This window comes from Lates calcarifer, linkage group LG8 (genome assembly GCF_001640805.2).
Source record: "Lates calcarifer isolate ASB-BC8 linkage group LG8, TLL_Latcal_v3, whole genome shotgun sequence".
Lineage (NCBI taxonomy): Eukaryota > Metazoa > Chordata > Actinopteri > Centropomidae > Lates > Lates calcarifer.
The window spans coordinates 17,624,552-17,648,310 of NC_066840.1; the positions used below are offsets into that span (position 1 = coordinate 17,624,552).

The window sequence follows — 23,759 nt, forward strand, 5'->3', positions numbered from 1 at the left end:
CAGAAAAAGTAATCAGTTCACATCAGTGGCCATCTATTTCTAAAGATGGTTTTAGCGGTGAAACCATACACTTGCATAATCAATCAGGGAGGAATCGTGGACAGACTTGTTGAAGAAATTGCATAAGAGCTGCTATTTCTTTCCCAGTCTCAGGAGTGGCCTTGAAGGTGTGGAAATGCCGTGATGCAGCAGAGTGGGAGCATCGTCGGCAAAGGAGGACGAATGGGTTTTTTTTTTTTTTTTTTTTAAATGGGAAATCAGAGGGTTGTTTTATCAACTAATGAGTTTGAAAAGGGCTTGGTGTTCCACTGCTAATGACAATGAATTCAGAGGAGGCAGCTGGAGCCTTCTGTCCTTTTGTCGGCAATCCTAATCAACTCCTCTATATTGTATGGTTCCCCAGGTAATGAAAAGTGTGTGTGTGTGTGTGTGTGTGTGTGTGTGTGTGTGTGTGTGTGTGTTCCCGAATTCATCAGATCTGAAAACTTGGGCCCTCCTTCCCCCAATATTTGAGGAGTCCAGCAGCTTTGTGGAGACTAAAATGCTGGACCCCACAACTTGAAATGTCTGCTTGAGGGTTAAGACTTAGTTTTAAGGTTAGAGGTAGACATTCAGTTGTGATGGTTAAGGTTAGAGTAAGTGGCAAGGGAATGCATCATGTTGATGATAGGTTGCCACAGAGATAGGTGTAGAAAGATGCATGTTTTTGTGAGTGTCTTTCTTGGCTTTATCTCTATTTTAATCATTCTCTTTAGTTATTCTGCATAGTATCTTATGTATTGTCTTTTTTAGTATCAAACCTAGGCAGAATAAAAAGCTGAAAGATAAGGATCAGGATGTTCTGTCACAAAACTTTGAAGGTTGATGGCATTTACATCTTTGGAGCATAGACAGAGAAAAACAACAGAAGATGACTTATTGCCTCAGATTGCTGAAGGACAGAGTAGCTTGACATATTCACTGAAGAGGCCCAGACAGCTTAAGTGGATTTCTTAAGAAGAATGCGAGGGCATGCAAAAGTCAAAAATATTGGCCGTTGCCTGTCACTGGCACTGCATCCCACCATCATTTAATTCCAAATTCTTTCAAGCAATATTTCAACATTTTTGGAAATTCACTTATTTTCTTTCATGTCGAGAGTTAAATGACTCTGTTACTACTGGACAGGAACAGAATCTGCCTACCAGCATCTCTCAAGCTCATTAAATAGCACTCTGCATCTCATCTGTGTAATCTGTACAAAAACAAAAATGATACTTCACAGTTTCATGGGGGGTGATGTGTTTCAACCTCCCGAAATCTTGTCAACACTGTGAGGATATTGGACCAGACAGACCCAGGCAAGTCATTAGTTAACCAGCTGCCAGTCGTATATACCGAACAGACATAACAGTGGTATCTTCTAATCTAACTTTCAGATTTTACATAATAATAATAATAATAATAATAATAATAATAATAATAATAATAATAAATCAGCTATTGCTTTAAAACAAACAACCTCCAACATGGCAAGCTTGGACTGGATATTTTTTTTTTTTACTAATGAGAGGACTGAAAATACTAGGTACCGACTCCACCAGAAAAAAAGCTAGTGGTTTCTCAAGTACAGACAGAGCAGCTGGAAATACTTGCTGGATTTCTTTATACATTCATTGACAAGACAAAAAAGATGACAGGATGCAGATGTCAAAAAGACTGGTGCATGTCACTGCTTTCCCCATCATAGCAGTCCCAATCCTTTCAACAAACACTAAAAGTGTTATTAAGTTGCAAATTTTAATATATTTTTTATATTTTTTAATGTAGACAATCCTCAAAGAGACACAGATTTAAAGGGTTAATTGGTGCCTGTTAAACAAAAGTTCAAATTGAATAATTAAAGCTCTAAATACTAACCCAAAAAAGTCTTGCACCTAAAACAAAAAAGCAGTATCATTAGTATCACCTTAACAACTATTCACTTGAAGTTAGCAATAGTATTGTTTTTAATCATGATGAGCAAAAAACAGCATATTATGGCAATGTAAGAAGCTTTTCTAAATCTACAAACCCTGACTGACACACACAAAATAAGCCTGTGATTTCTAGCACATAATGCTCCATCGCCTCCTCCAGAAAACAGCGAGTCCTCCTCAGAATGTGTATTATTTTAAGGACACAAGAAGACTGATGGATTCCAATAACGCAGCATCTTAGCTCAGTTGGCTGGATTCATGCACCAACTTTCATTACACACAAAATCCCAAGAGTGTGATGACTTTAACAAATACACCCCCACAACCTTCAACCCATCTCCTGTCACAAGGCACCAAAGAGAAAACCATAGCTATCAAACGGTCTAATCTATAAAGGGGTCCTCCAATGGAAAGATGGACTTAAATGAAGACATTAAATATTCATTGTTTCAACAGCCTTTAAATGCTGTGCCGTGTGTTGCATCTTACTTGAAGATCCCCTCTAAGGGATGCCCTATGTTGATGAATGACACATACACATTTAAGTCACCTGATTGTGTATCAATGAAGATACAATGAGCAGGAAACTAGAGTGTGCATTTGATGTGGCTGCTGGTCATCATGTCCAAGGCATGCCCTTGTTGTCTCCCTTGGGGGTAATCAACATGCTTTCCCCTTCCTCATTTCAGCTGAATGTCAACAGTGCCAGAGCTAAAACTGATGTGTGAGCCTTGAGAAAGCAGCCTAAGACCTGCAATCAATACTGCTGTCCCTTAGAGCACCAGCTTCTTACCCTTTCACACACATGAAAAAAAAAAACCCACATACATACACAGAAAAAGAATACTCCAACATATAGGTTTTTACGTATAATTAAATTTTACAACAGTAATCATATATATATATATATATATATATATATATATATATATATATATATATATATATATATATATTTGTCCTGTACTGTCTGAAATGAAGCCAGAAGCTTAGTATTTTGTTGTGGTTGTCACTAAATTATATTTTAACAACAAATTACCAATCAAGGTAAATAAGTTAGCATCAGGAACAACTAAGAGTATAACAGTAGAATTAAAATCTGTGGTGCCAAACATTACAAATATTCCTGCATCTCTAGGAAACTGTAACCTGGTAAAAAGGTGCTGGATGAAGAAATAGCAGCCATGGGGAAAATACTGGTTTCTTTTGACAATGATGTATTAATGAGACAATGTTACACATGTCACCTTTAAATATATGAGTGTAAACAGAGGAAACTGCTTGCTCCACACAGTATTATGGATGCAAACCTTGTGAATGTCACCCAGCACACAGAAACAGATATCCTTGTAAATACTGTAAATACGCATTTTTCTGTGTGGCCACTTGAGACTCCACTACTGCGTGGGTGGTGCAAGGGTTTAATGCAAATGCCCTGTCTATCCAATGCTAAATGATCTAATCATACATTATATATACATTTGTATATGCTGACACACATGCAATAGTCTCCTTGTGTTGGATTTCTCTCCATAACAATTTACATTACATTACAGGTGTAATGTTGTTGTTTTTTCCCACATTGAAAAAATAGGCATTATAAAAGATATGTACACTAAGATACTCACATACATATACAAACACATCTATACCTATTATACTCGGATATATATGAATCCAAGTAAACAAGAGCTTGTGCAGGAGAGGTAGAAAACCTTATACCAAGACCTGAGGGCAAGATCAGCAAAATTACATCAATTACCATAAATACAATATTCCATATAAACTGTTCAGTATGTGTGGTCAGGTCAGTACATGAATAATAATTTGTCTTATTAGTATACAGGTAGTCTCACCCAGGCAGCATAAAAATGTTATCTTTCAGCTAACCATAACTCACACTTACAACTTTCTGCAGAATATATTTAAATTACAGTACATACACTCTATATAAAACTATTTACATCCCATGTTTTAGAATCCCTTGCTATTTTTCAAATGGCATGATGATTTCTATTGGCCAACAGCAAATTTTGCAGGCAAAAGTTGAACAAAAGTGAACTCTGAGCCAACAGCCATGAGTCCATAAGAGCCAGACAGAGGGTTATACCAAAACAGAACACATATGTTAGAATTTGTCAGTCATACAGATGAATGTGACACAAAGCAACACAGCGGAGAGAGAAATGAGAGAACTGGATTGTACCATTGGACATGTTACCTTGCCTCCAAACTGAATGACACCTTACTCAACCATTTACACTCATACAAATGCAGACAGGACAGCAAAAGCCATCAACAAGCATATCTGCCTCTATCACAGAGGTTTAAATATTCCACTGGGTTTTTTCTGTCTGAGCTCAAGCTCTCATGGCACCTTTTGCACATACAACACACCTCTAATAAACAACCCCAGCCGGATAGCCAAAGCAAAGACAAATGTAACACGTGATGCTGAGAAGACATGACAAGTACTCCCTCTTCACATGAGTCAAGAAGGTTAATGCAGCCTTGATGCACTGTAGCAGTTGGATCTTTCAAAGAAGGTCAGATAGGCACCCAGGCTATTTAATTTATAACCCTTTTATGACTTGAATCATGTCTAGAAGTCAGAGTATCTCCATGTTTTTCTGTCTTGTCCAATTTGAATAATGAACCCAAGAAAACATGCATCTTCAAATGACATGCTTTTGAGAGCACACCAGGGAAAAAAAACCTACATTTCAAAAAGCACTGAAAAACTCATCCTTGTGTATACTTATACAGAAAATCCTATGTGGTTCGTTTTCACTAATCCCTCACTGCGCCTCAACATTTTTGTAATTCCAAGATCTGAGAGAAGCCCTACAGCTGGGAAGACTGCAGCTCAGGGTTTACGTGGATAATGGTTATAGACATATATGCGCACTCCATTTCCTTTGTGTGCAAACAGGGGAAACAAGGAATTAGTCCCTTCCCAATCCCTCTGTAGAGAGAATAGGCACCAGTCAGAATTATGTCAGCCCCCTTTTCAAAATTCCCTCGCTTTATAAGATATTCAGATATTCATTTTTTGGGGAGAGCTTAGTTGGAAGATTGAATTAGGAGTGACAGCAATTCTTCATACAAATGCCATGCCATGAAATGCAAAGGCTTTCTTACAGTGCAATGTAGAGAATGTAAGTAATCTGTACAGGGCCAAAAATATGTATTTTTAGGACTAGCTTTGAGTACAGTAACACAAGGAAACAGTTTTGCTTAAACACCTTCATCTTGCTTTTAAGATACTCACAGGTCATTAAGGCATGTTCCAGCTGTATCACACAGGAAAGCAGGAGAGAGATACCAAAATTACATTTTAAACTAAAGTGAGTGATTTTAGTGTTAAAAGATCTACCTAAAATGACATGTGTAAAAAGTCGAGGAGAAAGTGAGGTACAATTTAAGTACTTTACAATAGTATGTCCTGCTTCTTTATATATCTACTTCACAAAAGTTAAGAGGAAAATGCTTTTACATTTTACCAATCTGCATTTATCTGACAGATGGCCTCTTATCTTTCAGATCAAGATTTAGTGGGTTTTTTAAGCACATGGTTCATGATTAAACCAGTGCTTCTCAACCTTTTTTGCTTGAAACTCCTTAAAAAACAGCATGATTGGGGCCCTTTGTCATGTTTCAGATATCACAGTTCTAAGCGCTTTCACAAAACAGACATTTCCCCTTTCAGATGGTTTCATTAAATAACTATTTTAGACCCAAAGAGGTAAATTTATCCATATTAAAAAAACAACAAAAAAGCTTGATTAATCATCAACCACTGCCCTAAACTGTGTGCACAATGGTTAAAACTTGCTCCATCAGCTGCAGCAGTAAAATGCTACTTACACACTGATGCATACATGCAAGCTGCAGTCCAAGTACCTTAGATATTTTAACTACATTTCACTGCTGATACTTCAGTACATCGATATTAATAGGACTCAAATGCACAGATTTACCTTTTACATTGCAATGTTCGTATTTATAGTTAAATAAAGGATCTGAATACTTCATTCCATAACCTAAAAAAAGCACTTCATTATAATTACTTCTCCTCCATGTACCTTCTTTGCTTTACACTTAATCCCTTTTCCCCTCTTTTTCCAGACTAAGTACATTGAAAATGTCTGCAGGTAACCAGTCATGGACCCGAGGACTGACATTTGGCGAGGAGATGGAGTGTGTGTGTGTGTGTGTGTGTGTGTGTGTATGTGTGTGCGCGCAGGTATGTATGGGTGGGTATGTTTTTTGCCTTGCTGACTTCCTCAACATTGTGTCCATCCCTCATCCACCCTGCTCCCAGGCCTCTGCTCATCTGCTCTCTGTGCTATTTAAGTAAACAGGGGATTTTCTCTACCTCCCTCTCTGCCCTGTCCATCAGACACGACCCACACTACCGTTAATGCCCAAGAGAGTAAGGAAGGGCGACAGCTCACAGCCTTTCTCCTCCACTACTCTGACACTGATTCAGTGCTGGAGGATGAGTGGGAGAGGTGAGCCAAGAGAGAAAATAATTATTTCCCTGGGAGATGATGCATATATGTGCACATGCGCGTGGATGTGGGCGTGTGTGTGCAAAGTTTAAGCAGTTAAATCCATCTAAAGTAAAGCGCAAAAGATGCAAATATGTTCTTTCAGTGCTCTTAAATAGTGACTATTACTTTCATTACTTTTCCCCCTCTGTAAGCAACTGACAGTCTAACACTACACAATTAGGTGCTTTTATTGTGTTTGATAATGTTTCTAAAGTTATTATTTTTGTACACAAGCATAAGCACAAAGAGCATTTTGAACATATCACAAGCAACAGAAAGAAAACTTTCTCCTGGAGGGCAGCTCAGTAGTGCATCAGAATTTTAAAAAGCAGTAGCCAGCAGGCTGCAGTCACACTTCAACACTGTTTAACTTTTTTGTGTTCAAAAGATCACCTCAAAATGGCTCCCATACTGTTTTAAAAGGCTGCATTTATCGGTGTCTGCTATACTTTTCACCGCTCATACTTTAATGCGATATAAAGAATTCTTATCACAGCTCACGTCTTACTCAACTGCCTCAGCTCATTTTGGCATAATCAGACCAACCCACAGAGAAACTATTCAGGCTATTTGGTGCAGTGCAAACCTACATCAATACAGAACAATTAACCTGACTAACAAAAGCTTAAGTTTAACGCTGTTAATTTTTGGTCCTTTCATATTTTCTCAGCTTGGACATATTATACTGATTATGTGGGCCATTTAAACAAGGGATGAGTGGTGTAGTAGTGGATGATTTCTACTTACCAGAGTTGTCCAGTGCTTCACCTTTAATGGTCATATATAAAGTTACCTTAGCAGGTGGCAGGTCTTGGTAGGCTTTCTGGTTTGTCTGAAGAGGCTTTCTGGGTCTCTTCAGACACACATGTAGCAGTCCAGCTCTTTTCACTAATGACTTCACCCAGGTAGCTGTCTTCTCAAATAGTTCTAGGTACGCCTCAATGAAATTCTCCTCTGGTACTTGGGATAGCCACTTTGATGTCCTGAATCCTCTCCAGAGTGCCATAGTAAGTTGCTGCTGCTGCTGCTGCTGCTTGTATAGCTTCTTCTCTGCAGGTTGTGTTCAGGCCACAGCCCATACAGACTGTTTGTTCTTGGTCGTTCTGAGACACTATTATTATTACAGACAAGGTAGGACACATGTACTGTCCAACACAGTAGAGTTGAGAGTATCAGCACATGAATGGACGTCTCTGGGAAAAACAGCACACTCATCTGTTGATGACCAAAACAGTCTCGGTCTTTCCTCAGATAAATATTAATATTTTATGAGGAATTCTCGCCTAACAGCATTATGCATAATTTGGCAAAGGACGTCCAGTCATTTACAAAATCTTTTTTGGTTTGCCGCTTGCTCCTCTGCCACATGCTGTCTCATCTACCTACTGAGCTGAGCCTTACACACTAGGAGCAATTAAGGTAATACTCTCCAGGTGTGGGGCCGATGGTCTGCTCCTTTAAGAAGAGGAGCCAACACGCCGGGCACGTTCAACCCGACAAAACGTAGCAAAATGTTTATAAACAGAAACGGTTTAGTTAAGCGTACCAAAGTGCTGTACACATTTTAAGCATAGCAATAGCATAGAAAATAAAATGTTTTTTAATGTATCAATTTATTTTTGATAGGCGGGGTTTATAGACGTGGCTGCTGATTGGGTAACACCTCTGACGCACCCACCAAACGATAGAAAACATGCCTCAAACCATTTCAACACAGAAATGGTCGTAAAACGGTGCACACCGTTTTCAGATTGCATATGCTCCTGATTAGGAGAGACCACCCCTAACCATGCCAGCTCACTTCTCATCTCAGTGTGTCACCGTTTACATCAGTTTCATGTGTCTTTCCCGTTCCTCAGGAGAACTAAAACTCTGCAGAATAGCATGCACCTGAACCATAAATAACACATATAGGGCAGTTGATGCCTGGATTATTCACAGGGCAGAAAGGCTCCTAAGCAGCAACAGTTTTGCAAGTATTGTAGATACACTTGCAATATCTCTGTTTGTCTGCCCAAAAATGTCAAAATTTCCTAAAAATAGACGCATGGCTATATAACTTGGTGAAGTGGACAATACATGCACAATGTGCAGTTTAGACTTATTTAACAATGCGCATAATCCATTGCCGCTTAAGGAAACCTTTCTTCTACTGAAATTCAAGTTGGTCATTATATCTATGGATATTGAACAGATTATGAAGTGCAAATGTTATAATGTTGAGATTAAGTTCTTTAGACTGAACACATTACAAGCATTAAGCCATAAAATGGATGGAATTTCCTCTCTGAAGGTGACACAGGCTGTGACAATTCAAAAAGGTCATTTTCTTCTGTGCTAATTAAAAGTAGGAGAAAAAAGTCCCTTTGTTAAATATCACGTAATGCAGAGAATGCCAAAGACAGCATGATAATGAATGCCTGTGATGTCCTTTAAGGTTAGCCTTTCCATCTTCATCTTACTTGTTTTCACTAGCGGGTCAAAAGCAACCCTGGGCCTGCTCAACCCTGTCAGTCTGCTAATTCCTAGACTTCTTTTTTTGCTGTAAATTAGTATGCAAACAAATGCCCGACTTCATACATTTCAGAAGATATTATCATAAAATAAGGGCTTTAATTCCAGAATAATAGAACCATATGCTGTATACAATTGCCATAATTACTTTAACTTGTTTAATTTTATAACCCTTTTAAAATATAATTTCCCAAAAGTGTTTTATAATGAAAACGTTCACTTGTCTCTAAAGGTTTTATTTGCATGCAGTCAGTTTACATAAGCAATTGTGGTCTGAATGGATATCTCATTTTAAACTATAACTTAGGAGATAAATAAACAGACAGCCAGTAAGGGGTGCCAACTGGTGAGCATACAGATGTGCTAACTAAAACATGTGGCATTTCAAAATCTTAAAATTCAGACATGGTGAGAAAGATTTTAAAAGGGAAGTTTAGTTTTTACACTGGCTTGATAACAATTTATCAAACTATGGCTGTGTCATCCTCCTTCTCTGTAAGAGACTTAATTTCTCTTGGAAAGTTCTGAAAGGGGTGCAGCTGTTTTATCAGTAATTGTCTATCAAAAAAGGGAGTGTGAATTCCTCAGCAACAGCCAGGTACAATAGTGACTTTTTGAAATTTGTATGCACGTGCTCAGGATAAACTTAATTCAACTTTGTAGGTCTCCAGGACAACACCACTCCTCTTTGACTTTTCTTCAGCACTATACAATCAACACTACCAAGGACCTTATGGGCTATGCATCAAATGCCATGTTGCCACCTGAGATTGCACTGAGATTATTCTGTATACTTACTGTATGTTGAGGCAGTTACTGAAATCTGGTGGAGATTGTCACTGCAAAAGTTTAGAAAAATGTCTGTTTTAATATTAATCATGTTCTGTAATTAGAAATGCAGCTAAATTATATCAAACTTTTGTCTAATTAATCAGCTATTGAGGAGGAGTTCAGTATGGAGAAGCAACTATTTACACCCAGTCTGGCCCCTATACTTGTTGAATAGGCTTGCAAGCATCCAGTGATAATCCTTGCTCTGGCCAGGATGGACCTGAACTGTTGAAGGGACTCTGGCAGTATTAAATACTGTAGGGGAGCACAAGTGTCAGTGACCACCATCACCACTCAGACAGGTTGAGAGGTAACCTCTCTTGCGAGGTGAGAAGGTGATGTGTGGTCTTCAGGGTTGAGTCATCATGCCAGTCTGCTTCAACTGACAGTGGTGTGGTCGGTCTTTCAACACTTCAAACCAGCGATTGAAGGATGTGTTAGTGAGAAGCTGCCACTATACAACAGCAGCCTCCATCAACAGGGTGGTGTCTGAGCTCCCTGCAACAAATATTTTAGTCAGGACAGCGACGTCAAACAGTACACATTTAATGTAGTGGTGGTGTGGCTCTGTTCATGTGAGCAAGTGTGGCAGAAACTGTCCTTGTGCCTTCTAAAAGCAGGTAGCAGTGATGATACAGAACCAAGTGTTGATGTATGTGCACTTAAGGAGCTCCAAAATTTTATGTGAACTGCCTGTTATAGGTCATACATTATAAGAGGGTATATATAACTTGTGACTTTATAATGACTTTAGTTTCAGACAGGAAAGTCTGAACTAATGCAAGGAGTTATGAAGAACATGAGGACGAACACTTTGGTAGGAGAAGAAATTATTTTGCTCTTGGCAGGGACAGGGTGAACTGTACAGGATAAGCTATTCAAGAAAACAGCTGTTGACACGTCAGTGTCATATCAGGGAGTCAAATAGTCAGGCTTCACCTTTTAAGCCTTTTCAAGAGAGTGTTGAAAAGGTTTGTTGTGATTGTCTGGCCATGCATATGCAGATTTGTGCCAAGATGCCAGCAGAGTGCATTTTAGAGAGCTCTCTACCTGGGATCAGAGAACAAGTGTGACAAAGCATAACTATCAATACTGCACTGTGTTAAGCAATCAATGAAAAACACTAATTATAAAAGGATATAAAAAGGATTCTGACTGAAAGGAACATTAAAGGCCATGTGTCACTTTACTCAGCATGTGGGTTAAAAAAGAAGAGGAAGTTCCTATTCCTATTAAACTTCTCCCATCAAGTTAAGGCACCTTAAAAATGCAGATTGTCTAGACTACAGCAAACCCTTCCACTAAGTCTTGTTGCCTTGGAAACAAAGGCCCTGCTGAGAAGCCAGGGGTGAATAATTCTGTGAGACATGGGGATGGTGTTAGTGGGGAGGCAACCAGTCTACTGGGGCTTAAGCATGAAGGTGTACGTGTGTATACAAGTATGTTTGTGTTTGTGTAAGCATACATGATACATATGCTTCTGTTGGAGTGAAGGGACTTTGGAGTTTGATGGAGATGCACCAGGATAAACACCAGTGAGCTGAGCTTGTGTGCTCTTCCCTCACCTTTTTTCTCCCCCTGCTCTAAAACTCCCATTGTCATCACTATAGGCAGTCTCTGCAGGAGCTTCAAAAATAAACATTACATTTTTCTTTGTTACTACCACGTTGAGCTTTGCATCGAAACGCTTGGGGTGGAGTGGTTTTCTGTGAAAAAGCATTCAGCACACCGAATTGTGAAAGACGAGACCCAGGAGGGAACACTCAGCAGGTGCTACAGCACCCTTTTATTTACTGTCCACTTCCTGCTGAGTAATGGTCTGTCTCATCCAGTTACCCCCCACTACACACACCTCATCCAATGTGTCACTGCAACTGCATGGGTATAAAAATGCTGTACAAACTTGCATTTTCCATTCCCTGCCATTGCTCATGATATATAGATATTAAATGTACAGTTGAAGGCCATTTGTCACACGTTCAACCCTGGTGTGAGCACTGAGAGATTTTCCACACTGTCACCAAGATTTCTTCAAATCAATCTAAAAATATTTCAGAAAATTTGTAGTTAAGTTGTTGAACACATTAATATGTATAATATGCATAAACACCTCACAAAAAAGACATAAAATTGCTATGGATCAAATGATAATGTGTAATATGAAAACAGTTGCTCACATGACCAACCCACAGAGATTTATCACTCAACTCTACAGTTTCTCTCGGCTCTACAGAGAATTTTAACATCTTTCAGCTCATTGTTTTGGTTTTACAGTCCAGTCCATCAGTTTAAGAGCAGGATATTTCCATGAGGAGTTTGTGAAGACCAAAACAGAGCTAAAAGGACAGTGAACTTAACTTAAATAATTTTGCATTGACATAAAATGCATACACATCTAAGGTTCCTATGTAAATGCAATTTTATAATGACTCATGAAAATAAAACATATTTCTGGCAGGAGACAGCGGATCAGGATATTCCATTTTCTGTTTCACCAGAGAAAATAATGTAGAATGCTCTAAAATTTAGGTTTTAATATTGCAGATCTGATGTTGTAAAGCGAAGCAGACTGGGGTTATTCTAGCTCAAAGAAGGCCAAAATGTCTCTGCATGTCTGTTTTGTTTTGTCTGTTTTAAATAATTTAATAGCATTAGATGAATTATGGTGCCACATGCTAAAATGCTCTACTCTTCAAAACCAGGTGGGAGGAGATTCTCTTCACACAACTTTAAAAAACAAAAACAAAAACAAAAACAAAAAAACTCACAAATGCAGACATCATTAAAAAATCTATTTTTTGCTGAGAGTAATAGCAGTCACAACCTTTAATCACTGTTTCAGATAATTAAAGAGCTATGAATGGGTTTTGCTTTGGCCTACCAATTCCTCATTACCATTTAATATGAAAAGAACTGAGCATTAGAATTTTAGCATCTTCCAACACACAGAAAATTATTCTAATAGGTTAAAATCTCATTTGAATCCAATTATGCCTTTGCCATTTGAGTCAAGTGGTGAAAAGCTTACCACTCAAGTGTAACAGGGGTAATGAGCTGAAGCCTCCATTTTAGCATGTTAGAGAGGTTCGCAGGACTGTAAACAGTTGGGGAGGTGTTGAGAGCATGGGAACATGGACATGGAGTTGTAATCATGGGATCGCCCTGAATGCACAGTGATAGCAATCTTGCCTTGGTTACCATGGTGATGCTGCTCATAAAATCCTGACTCTTGTATCACATTGACCATGTTTTCTTGTATAGAGCATCTAAAAATTCACATAGAACCTATATATTCTTGCTTACATCTGTAATTCTGTCCATTAAGCCCACATGTGGTCTCTTGCTGTCATAAAAGATAATGTTACTAGTTTAACTAAGGGAGGAAATACAACCTCATTGGCTTTTTTTTCCTTGGCTCTACTGCACTCTGCATGACCAGGTGGAATAATATGACTTGATAACCTGCTTCCCTTAGGCTATTGCTTATTTCCATTGCCAAATAGAGCAATATAACAATACATTTCATGTGATAACAGAGAAGTAGAATTGTGTGCGTGACATTATTTGTTTTTTCCTCTTAGAGTAAAGAGAATAAAAAATGTGCTCCAGGCTGCAAACCCACCCAGAGAAATCAATTTGCAGGTTTGTGGTAACCTGAGACATATTGAACTCCTATACAGAATAATATCTTGAGATAATACAGAGGCAGTGTCTCAAAGAAAGCACAGGCTGAATTTTTCAACCTCAAATGAAAAATTAAACAGAAAGTGCAACCCCCCAAAAAAAGAGACAAAATTGATTCTCCTCTCTCCAAATCAGTAAGAAGTACTCAGTTACAAAATGGGGAGTGTTAAAACTTTAAGGTGTTTAGTTTCAGATAAAGTCTAAAGCCTCATGTATCTAATGTACAGGTGTAAGCGTTCAAGCTTCAGAATGCTGGGCACATGGTTGATTTGGCTTATCATTTGGCTCTGAGGGGGCTTTTCTGGCATCACAGTTTATCTCTGTGTGAAAAGGTCAAACCTGCATCCATTACACAGATGCAACATGTGAACCACGAAAGATGAGTTTGAACTGGTAAAAAGGCTGACTTCATGCCCACCTTGTGTATGGCAAGAGGTCTGTTTGTGTAATGCCCAATTCTGCCATTGTGCTCCCTGTAAAAAAATGACTTGCAATAATAAATAACCTGCAGATGCTTTTGACTCTATAAGTGAGAAAACACCCAAACAAAGGTCACTCTGTCTGGAGCTTACGCAGCAAAACTGGTGAAATAAAATACGAGTGGCAGTGATGGAGGACTAAAAACCTGCTCTGAGCTACTCAGCAGCTTAGTCTTTTCAGGAAGAAAAGCTTTTGATATGATTGCTGTGTTTTTAAACCTAATTTGGTATGAATGTAGTTTCTCTGTAACATAGATATGCTTTTACACTCCAAAATATCATGTGTATTTATTTTGTTTTCCATGTTCATCATCTTAGTTTAGTCTGTTAGCATGCTAACATTTGCTAAATAGCACTAAACACACAGAGGCTCTTGAATTTTTCATTTGTTTTGCCAAATAGTTGAACAATATGTTGGACAAAGTCAATTTTTGAATTCTGTAATCATTTGGTTCACATTCATCTGCCAAATTAGGTGAAGTGATCCAGTTCTTACTGGAACAGAAAATTCCAGTTGGAAAGACTTAAAGGAGCCTTTTTATGAGACTCATAGCAAAATTGTATTGAAGTGTGCTTTATCCATCTGCTTTCACTTAAATAGACACAGACATGACAAATGCCACAGAACAAGACTGAAACAGACGCCAAGTAGACAGCCTCAAAATATCCTTGAGTAAGTGTCTTGCATACTGAGTCAAACAAATCATTAATTTCATCAGAAATGTACTACCTCCCTTTGTTTGCTATTGATTTTGTAATGCACTTTGTTTACCAGCTATAGCACACAATACACCATTCTATCTAATTATTGCAGAGAACGTTGATCATTAAAGGTAGGATTAGTCCTGGCAGGTCCATGCTGCTTTTGTAACAGCAGCCAGAGTGAAGGTCAGTCTTTGTGTACTCCCTGACTTTTTACGAACAACGAACTGAATCATGTATCGATTATACTATTAAAATTGATTTTCTCAAAATACACTGAAGTACCCTCTGCTGAGGCTCTGTAACTCTCTCTGCTGGGGTACCTGCTCCTGAGATCATTAGTAATTATATTTCAGATGAAATCATGCAGGAGACTATTATTTAACACCATTTTCACATTGGCAATAGAGTAAAATCATAATGAGGCACATTATTTCCAAGGGCAGAAATGTGACAAATGTCTGATGTACTATCTGAGCATGAGAACTGAAGATATTGGAGGTTCTCCTCATTCTCAAAAAAATCACAATGCTTACAGCAAATATATATAATATATATTTGAAAAGAACAAACAGAAAGAACAGGGGTGCTTCTTTCGATTAAACCCTTTAGCTACGAGGCAGTGAATAATGTATTTGGTGAATAATTTATTATGAACCTTTATTGATAAAAACGACTTGCCACCAGTACAGTGCCTAAACATCTGCAGGGGAGCTACAGAGCAGCAGAAACTAAAGTAATGACAATTTCTACATTTGCGAGCAAATTGATTCCCTGCCTGTTTATGTTTCAAATGTAATTTCAGGTAATTCATCAGAGACGGACAGAGCATCACTAAGGAGAGAAAATAAACTATTCTGCCATGAGCTGGTTATATATAAAGATATAAAGACTACATGTCAGCCCACTACTTTGCACAAAACCCCTTTATCTGTTGGGTTAATATGCAGCTACTGCAACATGAACACTGTTGTTGATCCAACATACTCTTCTGTGAACTGAGAGAGATGTAATCAGCTTCACAAAGGACTGACAAATCTATCCAGCGCAACATGCTTCCCAGCTGTGAGAATCTTAGAAAATGAAAGTAAAAATCCAGTAACACTTATTTCACAGAACTCCCAGTGTAGCATCTAAGGCAAGTGGATTCAGCATACAGTATATAAGAATGTTGGGACTCACATTTAAGATATACACACTACATTTATGACTTTCTAATTACATTTTGACTTGTAAGAATGAACCATTGAGTTGTATGGAGAATCTAATTAAAGATATCTAAAATACAGTTTTGAATCGCCATACAACTTAATGGTTCATTCTTACCAGTCACAAAGTAATTAGAAATATCTTAAATTAAAACTCTGACTAATATTAAATTAAAATTCTAACTATATGGGGATGTCTGGAGGCAGTCTTTAAGAAACATACCACTATGACTATACTGTCCCCAGTTTGAATCCATCCTTGGGATCTTTGTTACATGCTGAATAAAGGAAAAACTGCCCCAAAAACATACAAAAAAATTGACTTACTTACTTGACTTACTGACATACCCACACACACACACACATTGGTTATATCCGTAGAGTGAATCTTGTCAATCTAATAAATGAGAAAATGTCTTTTCTATCATTATAGATAATAGAATTAAGCATCTCTGACTTGTCAAAGTCTATTTTGAGATATCTTGAATTATTGTTTCCTACCAGTCGGATTGTAATATTGATTGGTCACATTGTAATTATGACTATTCAAAATGCAAATGTAATTAGAGATAGTCAAGTAAAACCTTATATATGCTAAACCTGCTTGCTGTGTACCCTTAGGCAGAAATAAAACCACTGAGAATGTAGAAGCCCTGTAAAAAAAAACATGGAAAATCTAAATAAACTGCAGAACTGGGAGGTTATACCCTTAAATCAATCTCTAACTCATTAGCAAAACACTTACATGCATTATTTTAATTTTAAAGAAATATTGAATTAAAAAAAAAACACAAAAAACCTGAAAAACGCTGTCAGTAGAGTAATGTACAGGTCATAAGCTTGCCTCTAAAGGTTATTACCGAAAGCCATTTCAGACACACTTGGCTCAACAAGGACCTAATTAAAGTAGCAACATCAGCACATGTGGGCTCCCTCCCCTGTGACAGTCACATAAACAACTTAAGCAGCTAATTACACAACAATAAATGATTTTCCACAAAGGGTATATAGCCATATAGCTTTAGCTGTTGTATTTATGGAGGCACAACTTTTTGATGACATTTGCTCATGCTCCCACCTGTCCCTATAGATCAATACAATAATGTCACTCCTTGGCAAGAAGGTACACCATAACACAGCTTTCCCTTTCATTTTTTCCCCATACACTTCATAACAAAGTTGCCAACATAAGTCAGTCATGACAGTCTCTTCAATTATGTGACACTGGTGAAGAAAGGAATGTGATGGATTGGTGTCAAAGCTCTGGGGAGCCATATAAGCCAGACGGAAAGCATGGGCTGCCCATCTGTCAACAATCTCAATTAACCACTGTACAGATAGAAGCACGCTGCTCTTTAATGCAGTGCTGTGGGAAAAAAAACAACAAGGGTCTCCATCACAACGGTGGGCAAGATCCCATTTTTACAAAGAGAAAACTGTGTATTCAAGTGAGCTGGATTGGTCCATCCATCAGCAGGGGGGTGAGTCAAATTGAAATCTGACATTTAGAGTCTCAACGCCATTGCTCACTGGTACTGATATGAACTATAGCAAGTGACAAATTGTTTGTATCAGGCCTGTCCCTGGGTGAAGCCTCTGATAATGTTTAGAGTTGAAATAGGCACCCTTGACATTTCGCTGAAAGGTCAGGTTTTGTATTCATTAATGCTCCCTTTTTACATACGCCCAGCAATGGGGATGAGGATTATTGTCATAATCTGGGTTTGTGCCAACTCATGAATGCTGCCTCATTTGTTTTGACTCCTCTCAATATTAGGACACAAGGAGCATGCACAGCAAAGACAGACTGTCAGGGGCAAGATCACAGAGCGATTTTAGTGTTGCAGTCTGCTCATGCATATCATATCTCCTCTGTAAAGTCTCAGCTCTTTTGTGCCTCTGTACAAACTCTCAAAAAGATGATCTGATTAGCAAACAAACAATTTGCAGCTGTCTTCTTAAATTTCCACAAAAGAGCTAAGTATTACAACAAAGACAAAACTCATCACTCTCTCTGCATGTGTGTGAAAATCTCTGACAGTTTCAAAAGGAAAAACATCTAGGATTAATTTGCTTCTGTAGCAGGGTGTCCGTTTACAGCTAAATTAAGAAACCTATCTGTAATTCATTTAACGTCTGTACCAGACAAATTAGCGTCTTGGATCCGTAGGTAATAAACAGCTTGAAGCTTCTTCGATATGTACATAGTCCTACATTATTGCTGATAGTGTGAGTGGCATTTTTGATTAGCCAGCGCCCTCAGGGAACAATGGAGTAAATTGGGACATTTTCTTTCATACTGTCTGTTGGGAAAAAAACACAAATAGATATCTACTGTTTCTGCCAGGGTTTTCACTTAAACTTGAGAATCTTTTACATGAAAACCAGGCTTTGTTTTGGACACAAGATGATGGGTAACGTATCTCAGTTTATCTTTAATGAGATAAATACTAGAGTATATGTAGGGAGACTATTGAGGCTTTTCATCTGTGGCTCTTGATTATCAACCAGGCAGAAGAAGCAACTTCCACAGAGCCCATCACCTTCAGGAACCTCCAAAAGCCACTGGTTTTCTGTGTGCTAACTAGTCTGCCTTTTTTTATAACAAAGAATAAAGTTTTCTTTTATGTGTCTCTTTCTGCTTGCACTAAATAAACAATTTAAAACTCTTGTGAATTATGTGAAAAATGAATCGACATAAAGTTGAAAAAGCTGTTTTTCTCAAGTTTAGACGTTTTAGAGAAGCATAGTTTTCACAAGAAAATAGTTTTGTTGTTTCCTTTCTTCTGTCTGTTATTTATTTATTTATTTTTTAAAAAGAAGAATATCCCGTGATAAAGCACATTTTTTGATATGTATGTCTCTCTGTTAAAGTAGAATCATGCTATTTATTAAATGGTAAGTAACACGTGTTTACTATTACTGCAGAAGATTGGCAGCTAGTCCTTATAGATGGCAAATTGCCCCAGAAATAGATCCCTATAGCTAATCCACTGGGATTCAGAGACATCCATCCATTACCTACACTGCTTATCCCTTCAAGGGTTGAAGGGGGCAGCAGCAAATCCCAGCGAATATAGGGCGAGAAGCAGGGCACACCCTGGACAGGTCATCAGTCTATCACAGGGCTGACACAATTCAGAGACAAACATTTTAAATAATTTACATAAAAAATATAGTGGAGTAGAGGCATAAAGTCACATATAATGAAAGTACTCAAGTAATATTCCTCAAAATTGTACTACCTGAGTAATTGTACATTATCAGTTACAGTTCCACCATTGGTTTTATGACCTTAATTATTTAAGCTTAGATGATTCCTGAATATATTATCATTTCCGTATTCAGCGGGAGTCACAAGACCTGGTTATTACCATATCATGTCATGTCAGCTGGCCTCTCCCTCATATCTTTCACCTGACTCCTGTGGTGAACCTTGGCGCTTCCTAGTTTGTAGTAAAGGATTCCGTGCGAAATGTCATTGGCCAGTCACAGACGCATTTTAACGTTATTGGTCCATATTTACATCACTCATCCAGGGGGCGGTTCGATGTGTTCTACACCAGGAAATAGGTGTTCTTCGCGTAAATACGGTTGCTTATTGTCTTTGTTTGCATGAAAATTGTGGAGTTAAAAAGTGAGAATGTGCGGAGGTGTGTTTCTCCTCGCGCTCGTCGTTTTAATCGGTCCCGCGACTGAAGCTTTAGACAATGGTCTGGCGCTGAAGCCCACTATGGGCTGGCTGCACTGGGAGAGGTTCATGTGTAATATCGACTGTGACAAGGACCCCGATAACTGCATCAGGTAAGAAACACCAGGGCTGTCGGGGTGGCGGTGATCCAGCTCAGCCTGACAATGTTTGTGAGTTTTAAAACACAAGGAAAACTCTCCTATCGACATTACTCAGAAATACTTCACTCCCCGGTGAATTATATGTAAACATCTCACATAGACACATTGGTGTCCTACACTCCCTTAAAGATGAGTTAATGAATTTTTTTGTTGTTGTGAAAGAATCACATACTTTACCTCAGAAATCCTCACCGTGCACAGGAAGTGACGTGATTTACGTCGCCACAGGGGGTTTGTTTGGGTCCATATCATCAAACAGATTTACAGGGTGAATCAAGACAAAAGCAGAAAATTCTTGTGGTAATCAATCTACAGAAGCACAGGGGTTTCATAAAAGAAAAAAAACTAATCATATTATTTTGTACTCATGACTCATGACTTCACATTTATGACCTTGTTTCATGTAAATTATTATTTCATAACAATGACACTTACCTTGAAGTTATGACACTTATTTAAGAACAGAGGGTATGAGAGTTAGTGTAAGAACAGAGACAGATACTCAAATGATGAGGCATGGTCATTACAATCTTATTTAATTTGCCTTTATTTGCTCTTTGGTCTGAAGCATTGGGAAATATTAGTGTCAGCTATATAGGTTTCAGACAGTAATGTAATAATCTTTACTTGCAAAGCACTAATGATTATTTCTATTATTAATCAACCTGGCCAAAGATCTCGTCCATAAACCTTTTGAGCACCAAATGTGAGCTCACTGTTTGCATTGTTTTCATTTTATATCGCTCAACAATGAACAACAGCAAAACTGGCATCCACTGTTATGAGAATTCCTTTAGCATGTACATATTTGTGTCTGCCATATTGCTGTTGCACATGACATCGAACATTGGCATCTAACTGATACTATCAGCCCCGCCTGTCTCCTCCTGGTGCCCTGGCAGTGAGCGTCTGTACATGCAGATGGCAGATGTGATGGTGAAGGAGGGCTGGAAAGAGGCCGGATACGAGTACGTCTGCATCGATGACTGCTGGCCCTCCCATCAGCGTGATGCCCAGGGCCGCCTGCAGGCAGACCCCAAAAGATTCCCGGGGGGCATCAAGAAACTGGCCGACTATGTGAGTAGGAGGTTTAAAAGAGGCACAAAGACTCTGAATGTGAATGTAGTATTAATGCCATAAGTCCTCTATAGACATCAAAGAGAGAGGGGTTCAGAGAGATTTAAGGAAAGAGAGAAATACTTTCATTTGAGTTATTTCACCAGCTGTAAGGGCCAGTCTTTGGGCTGCAGTATGAATATTATGCACACTTATATAATGGTAAACCATGTCATATTTAACACGTGTTCCCACAGATGTGAATCCATGGTGTGGTGTGTTACAGAATCAGTGGTGCAATGCGTCTAAGTCTGGAAACCTTTGACAAACAAAAACTTTGGGAAGACCTGGTTTAATAACTCGAGAAGTAAAAGTGATTACACGGTCGGATTACGTATTCATTATACATCCATCCAAGCCGACCTGCAAATATTTACATAATGAAGGAGAAACGACCAGATGAAGAACCCAGGTCTCAGTTTTCATACAGAGAGATATTCAGCACCTGGAGTCGAGGGAGATACCCAGGCATTAAATTGTCTCAGGTAGGAGTGTGCTGTCGTTCATCCCCTAAGCTTCAGGCAGTCACAGTGGAGAGGAGTTTTCTGCGTTGGAGACCATGACAGGCTGATTCCTACACAGGCAGCTAAAAAGTTACATTCACCAGGAAAGGGATATATTTAGGCCCACTAAGGCAGAGCTGCTTCCTGTGACAGAGGCGTTACATTTTTAGCTGTGCAACATCGCCACCTGCTGGTACATGTCCATAACCTTTCAAAAATAAAATAGCAGTTAGTACTACAAATCAGTGAACTCCATTTTATTTTTTTCTGTCTTAAGGTCCATTCTAAGGGACTAAAGCTGGGTATCTACGCAGATGTTGGGAAAAATACCTGTGCTGGATACCCTGGCAGTCTGGGTTACTATGAGACAGATGCTCAGACTTTTGCTGACTGGGGTGTGGATCTGCTCAAATTTGATGGCTGCTATATGGACAGGACCTTGCTGGGAGAAGGTAAGCTTTTAATTTGGAGCCCAGATGAGCTGTCAGCTTAGGTCCTGATCACTATGTATTTCACCTGAAGTCACTTAATGACCACTGATATATAGAACTGTACAAAAGTTTTAGACACTAAAAGTAAGGTAAGGATACTTTCAAAAATATTGCCCTGAATAGTTATCTATTCATTTTTAAGGTATTATACAAGGTTTAATCTGACTGCTTGTTATTTATTCTCATCAAGGCTACATAAACATGTCACACGCACTGAACAAAACCAGAAGAAGTATCCTGTACTCCTGTGAGTGGCCTTTATATGAGTGGCCTATCCGACAGGTAAGTGAGAATTTATATGTCTTTTATGACTTTAAATTTCAACATATAGTACATTATTAGTCTCTGGTTTATTTTCCAAAATTCTGCCCACACAAGAGTGAACATAAAAATAAAGAATACTTATTAGTGATTTACAGCTGCACAATGAGAACAGATGCTACTAAAAAGAACATTTCTGTGCCTCTAGCCTAACTACACAGCTATCCGTGAGACGTGTAACCACTGGCGCAACTTTGATGACGTGTTTGACTCATGGAGCTCTGTCAAGTCTATCTTGGACTGGACAGCTTCTCATCAGGATATCATTGTCCCATCGGCTGGACCTGGGGGCTGGAATGACCCCGATATGGTAGTGTGCTCTATTCAGGCTCTTACACACTCCCCTCTTTGACCTCAAACTAAGCAAAGAACCAGTAATAGTACCAAGCTGCTTTATTTTCATTTTAAATGGCAGTGGAGTGCTGATTTAGCTTTGCACCAAGACTGGAAAGAGGTCTATGAAGGCTAGCTTGTCCCTGTCACAGGTAACAAAAACATACCATAGGAGTGGTATAGATTTTACAATCCAAAAATGCTGGACTAATCCTTTCCACTGCCTAAGTTGAGGCTTGTGTGTTTACATATATATGCATACTGTCAGTAAATTTCCTTGTTATTTACATATCTGTGATACTGGTCTATTTCTCTAGCTGGTCATCGGGAACTTTGGCCTGAGCCATGACCAGCAGGAGTCTCAGATGGCATTATGGGCCATCATGGCAGCCCCTCTGCTCATGTCTAATGATCTGAGAGACATTTGTCCTCGCTCCAAGGAGCTGTTACAGAACAGACGCATCATAGCTATCAGCCAGGACCCACTGGGCAAGCAGGGATACCGCACTCTGAAGGTGGGTGGGAGGGGTGACACAAACCATGTTCACCTCCTGAAATCACAGCTGTGAACACTTACAGTACATTTAGTTTCTAGACAGAAATGCTAAATGCTTTGTGATGATCTTGGCAGGGTCTAATAGTCACAAAGCTGAGACATGATGGTGATGCCTATAATGGAATCAAAGCAGTAATGGCAAGTCAAGGTACAGAATAGTATATTCCATTGATAAAACATCACTTGTTCCACAGGTGGACAGCTTTGAGGTCTGGGAGAGGCCTCTGTCTAAGAACCAGTTGGCTATTGCTATTCTGAATAAACAGGAGATTGGTGGTCCCCGAGGGTACGTCATCGGAGCGGTTCCTGGTTGGAAGACCTGTGACCCCCTGTGTAATGTCACACAGATCCTGCCTCAGTACAAGGAGATGGGCATTCAGACTCCACACAGCAGCCTGGTTATATCTGTCAACCCTTCAGGCACTGCTCTACTCACTGTCACTCCCATCAGCAAGCTTCACTGGCAGAACATGTCTGTCAAACACAAGCACCCCACCATTTTGTAGCCCTCAGGCACTTTTGCACTTTATCTGCCTACACTGTATTGATTAAATGGAAAGTTAGATGTTTCAAATTTTAAGATCAGTTGTTTCTGTAAAATAAATTGAAGATGTTTTATACTGATCAGTGACCAATCTATGGAGTTTGATTTAAA

At 38.9% G+C, this 23,759-nt stretch overlaps 1 protein-coding gene across 1 annotated transcript; it reads left to right on the top strand.

Annotated features, from left to right (window-relative positions):
* Nucleotides 1-19,451: 19,451 nt before the first annotated feature.
* Nucleotides 19,452-23,728, top strand: gla (galactosidase, alpha). The gene is made up of 7 exons (XM_018694153.2): nt 19,452-19,736; nt 20,687-20,861; nt 21,681-21,855; nt 22,085-22,176; nt 22,364-22,525; nt 22,866-23,063; nt 23,299-23,728. The coding sequence occupies exons 1-7, from the start codon at nt 19,576-19,578 to the stop codon at nt 23,608-23,610; spliced, it is 1,275 nt and encodes a 424-aa protein (XP_018549669.1). The 5' UTR covers nt 19,452-19,575; the 3' UTR covers nt 23,611-23,728.
* The last annotated feature ends 31 nt before the right edge of the window (nt 23,729-23,759 follow it).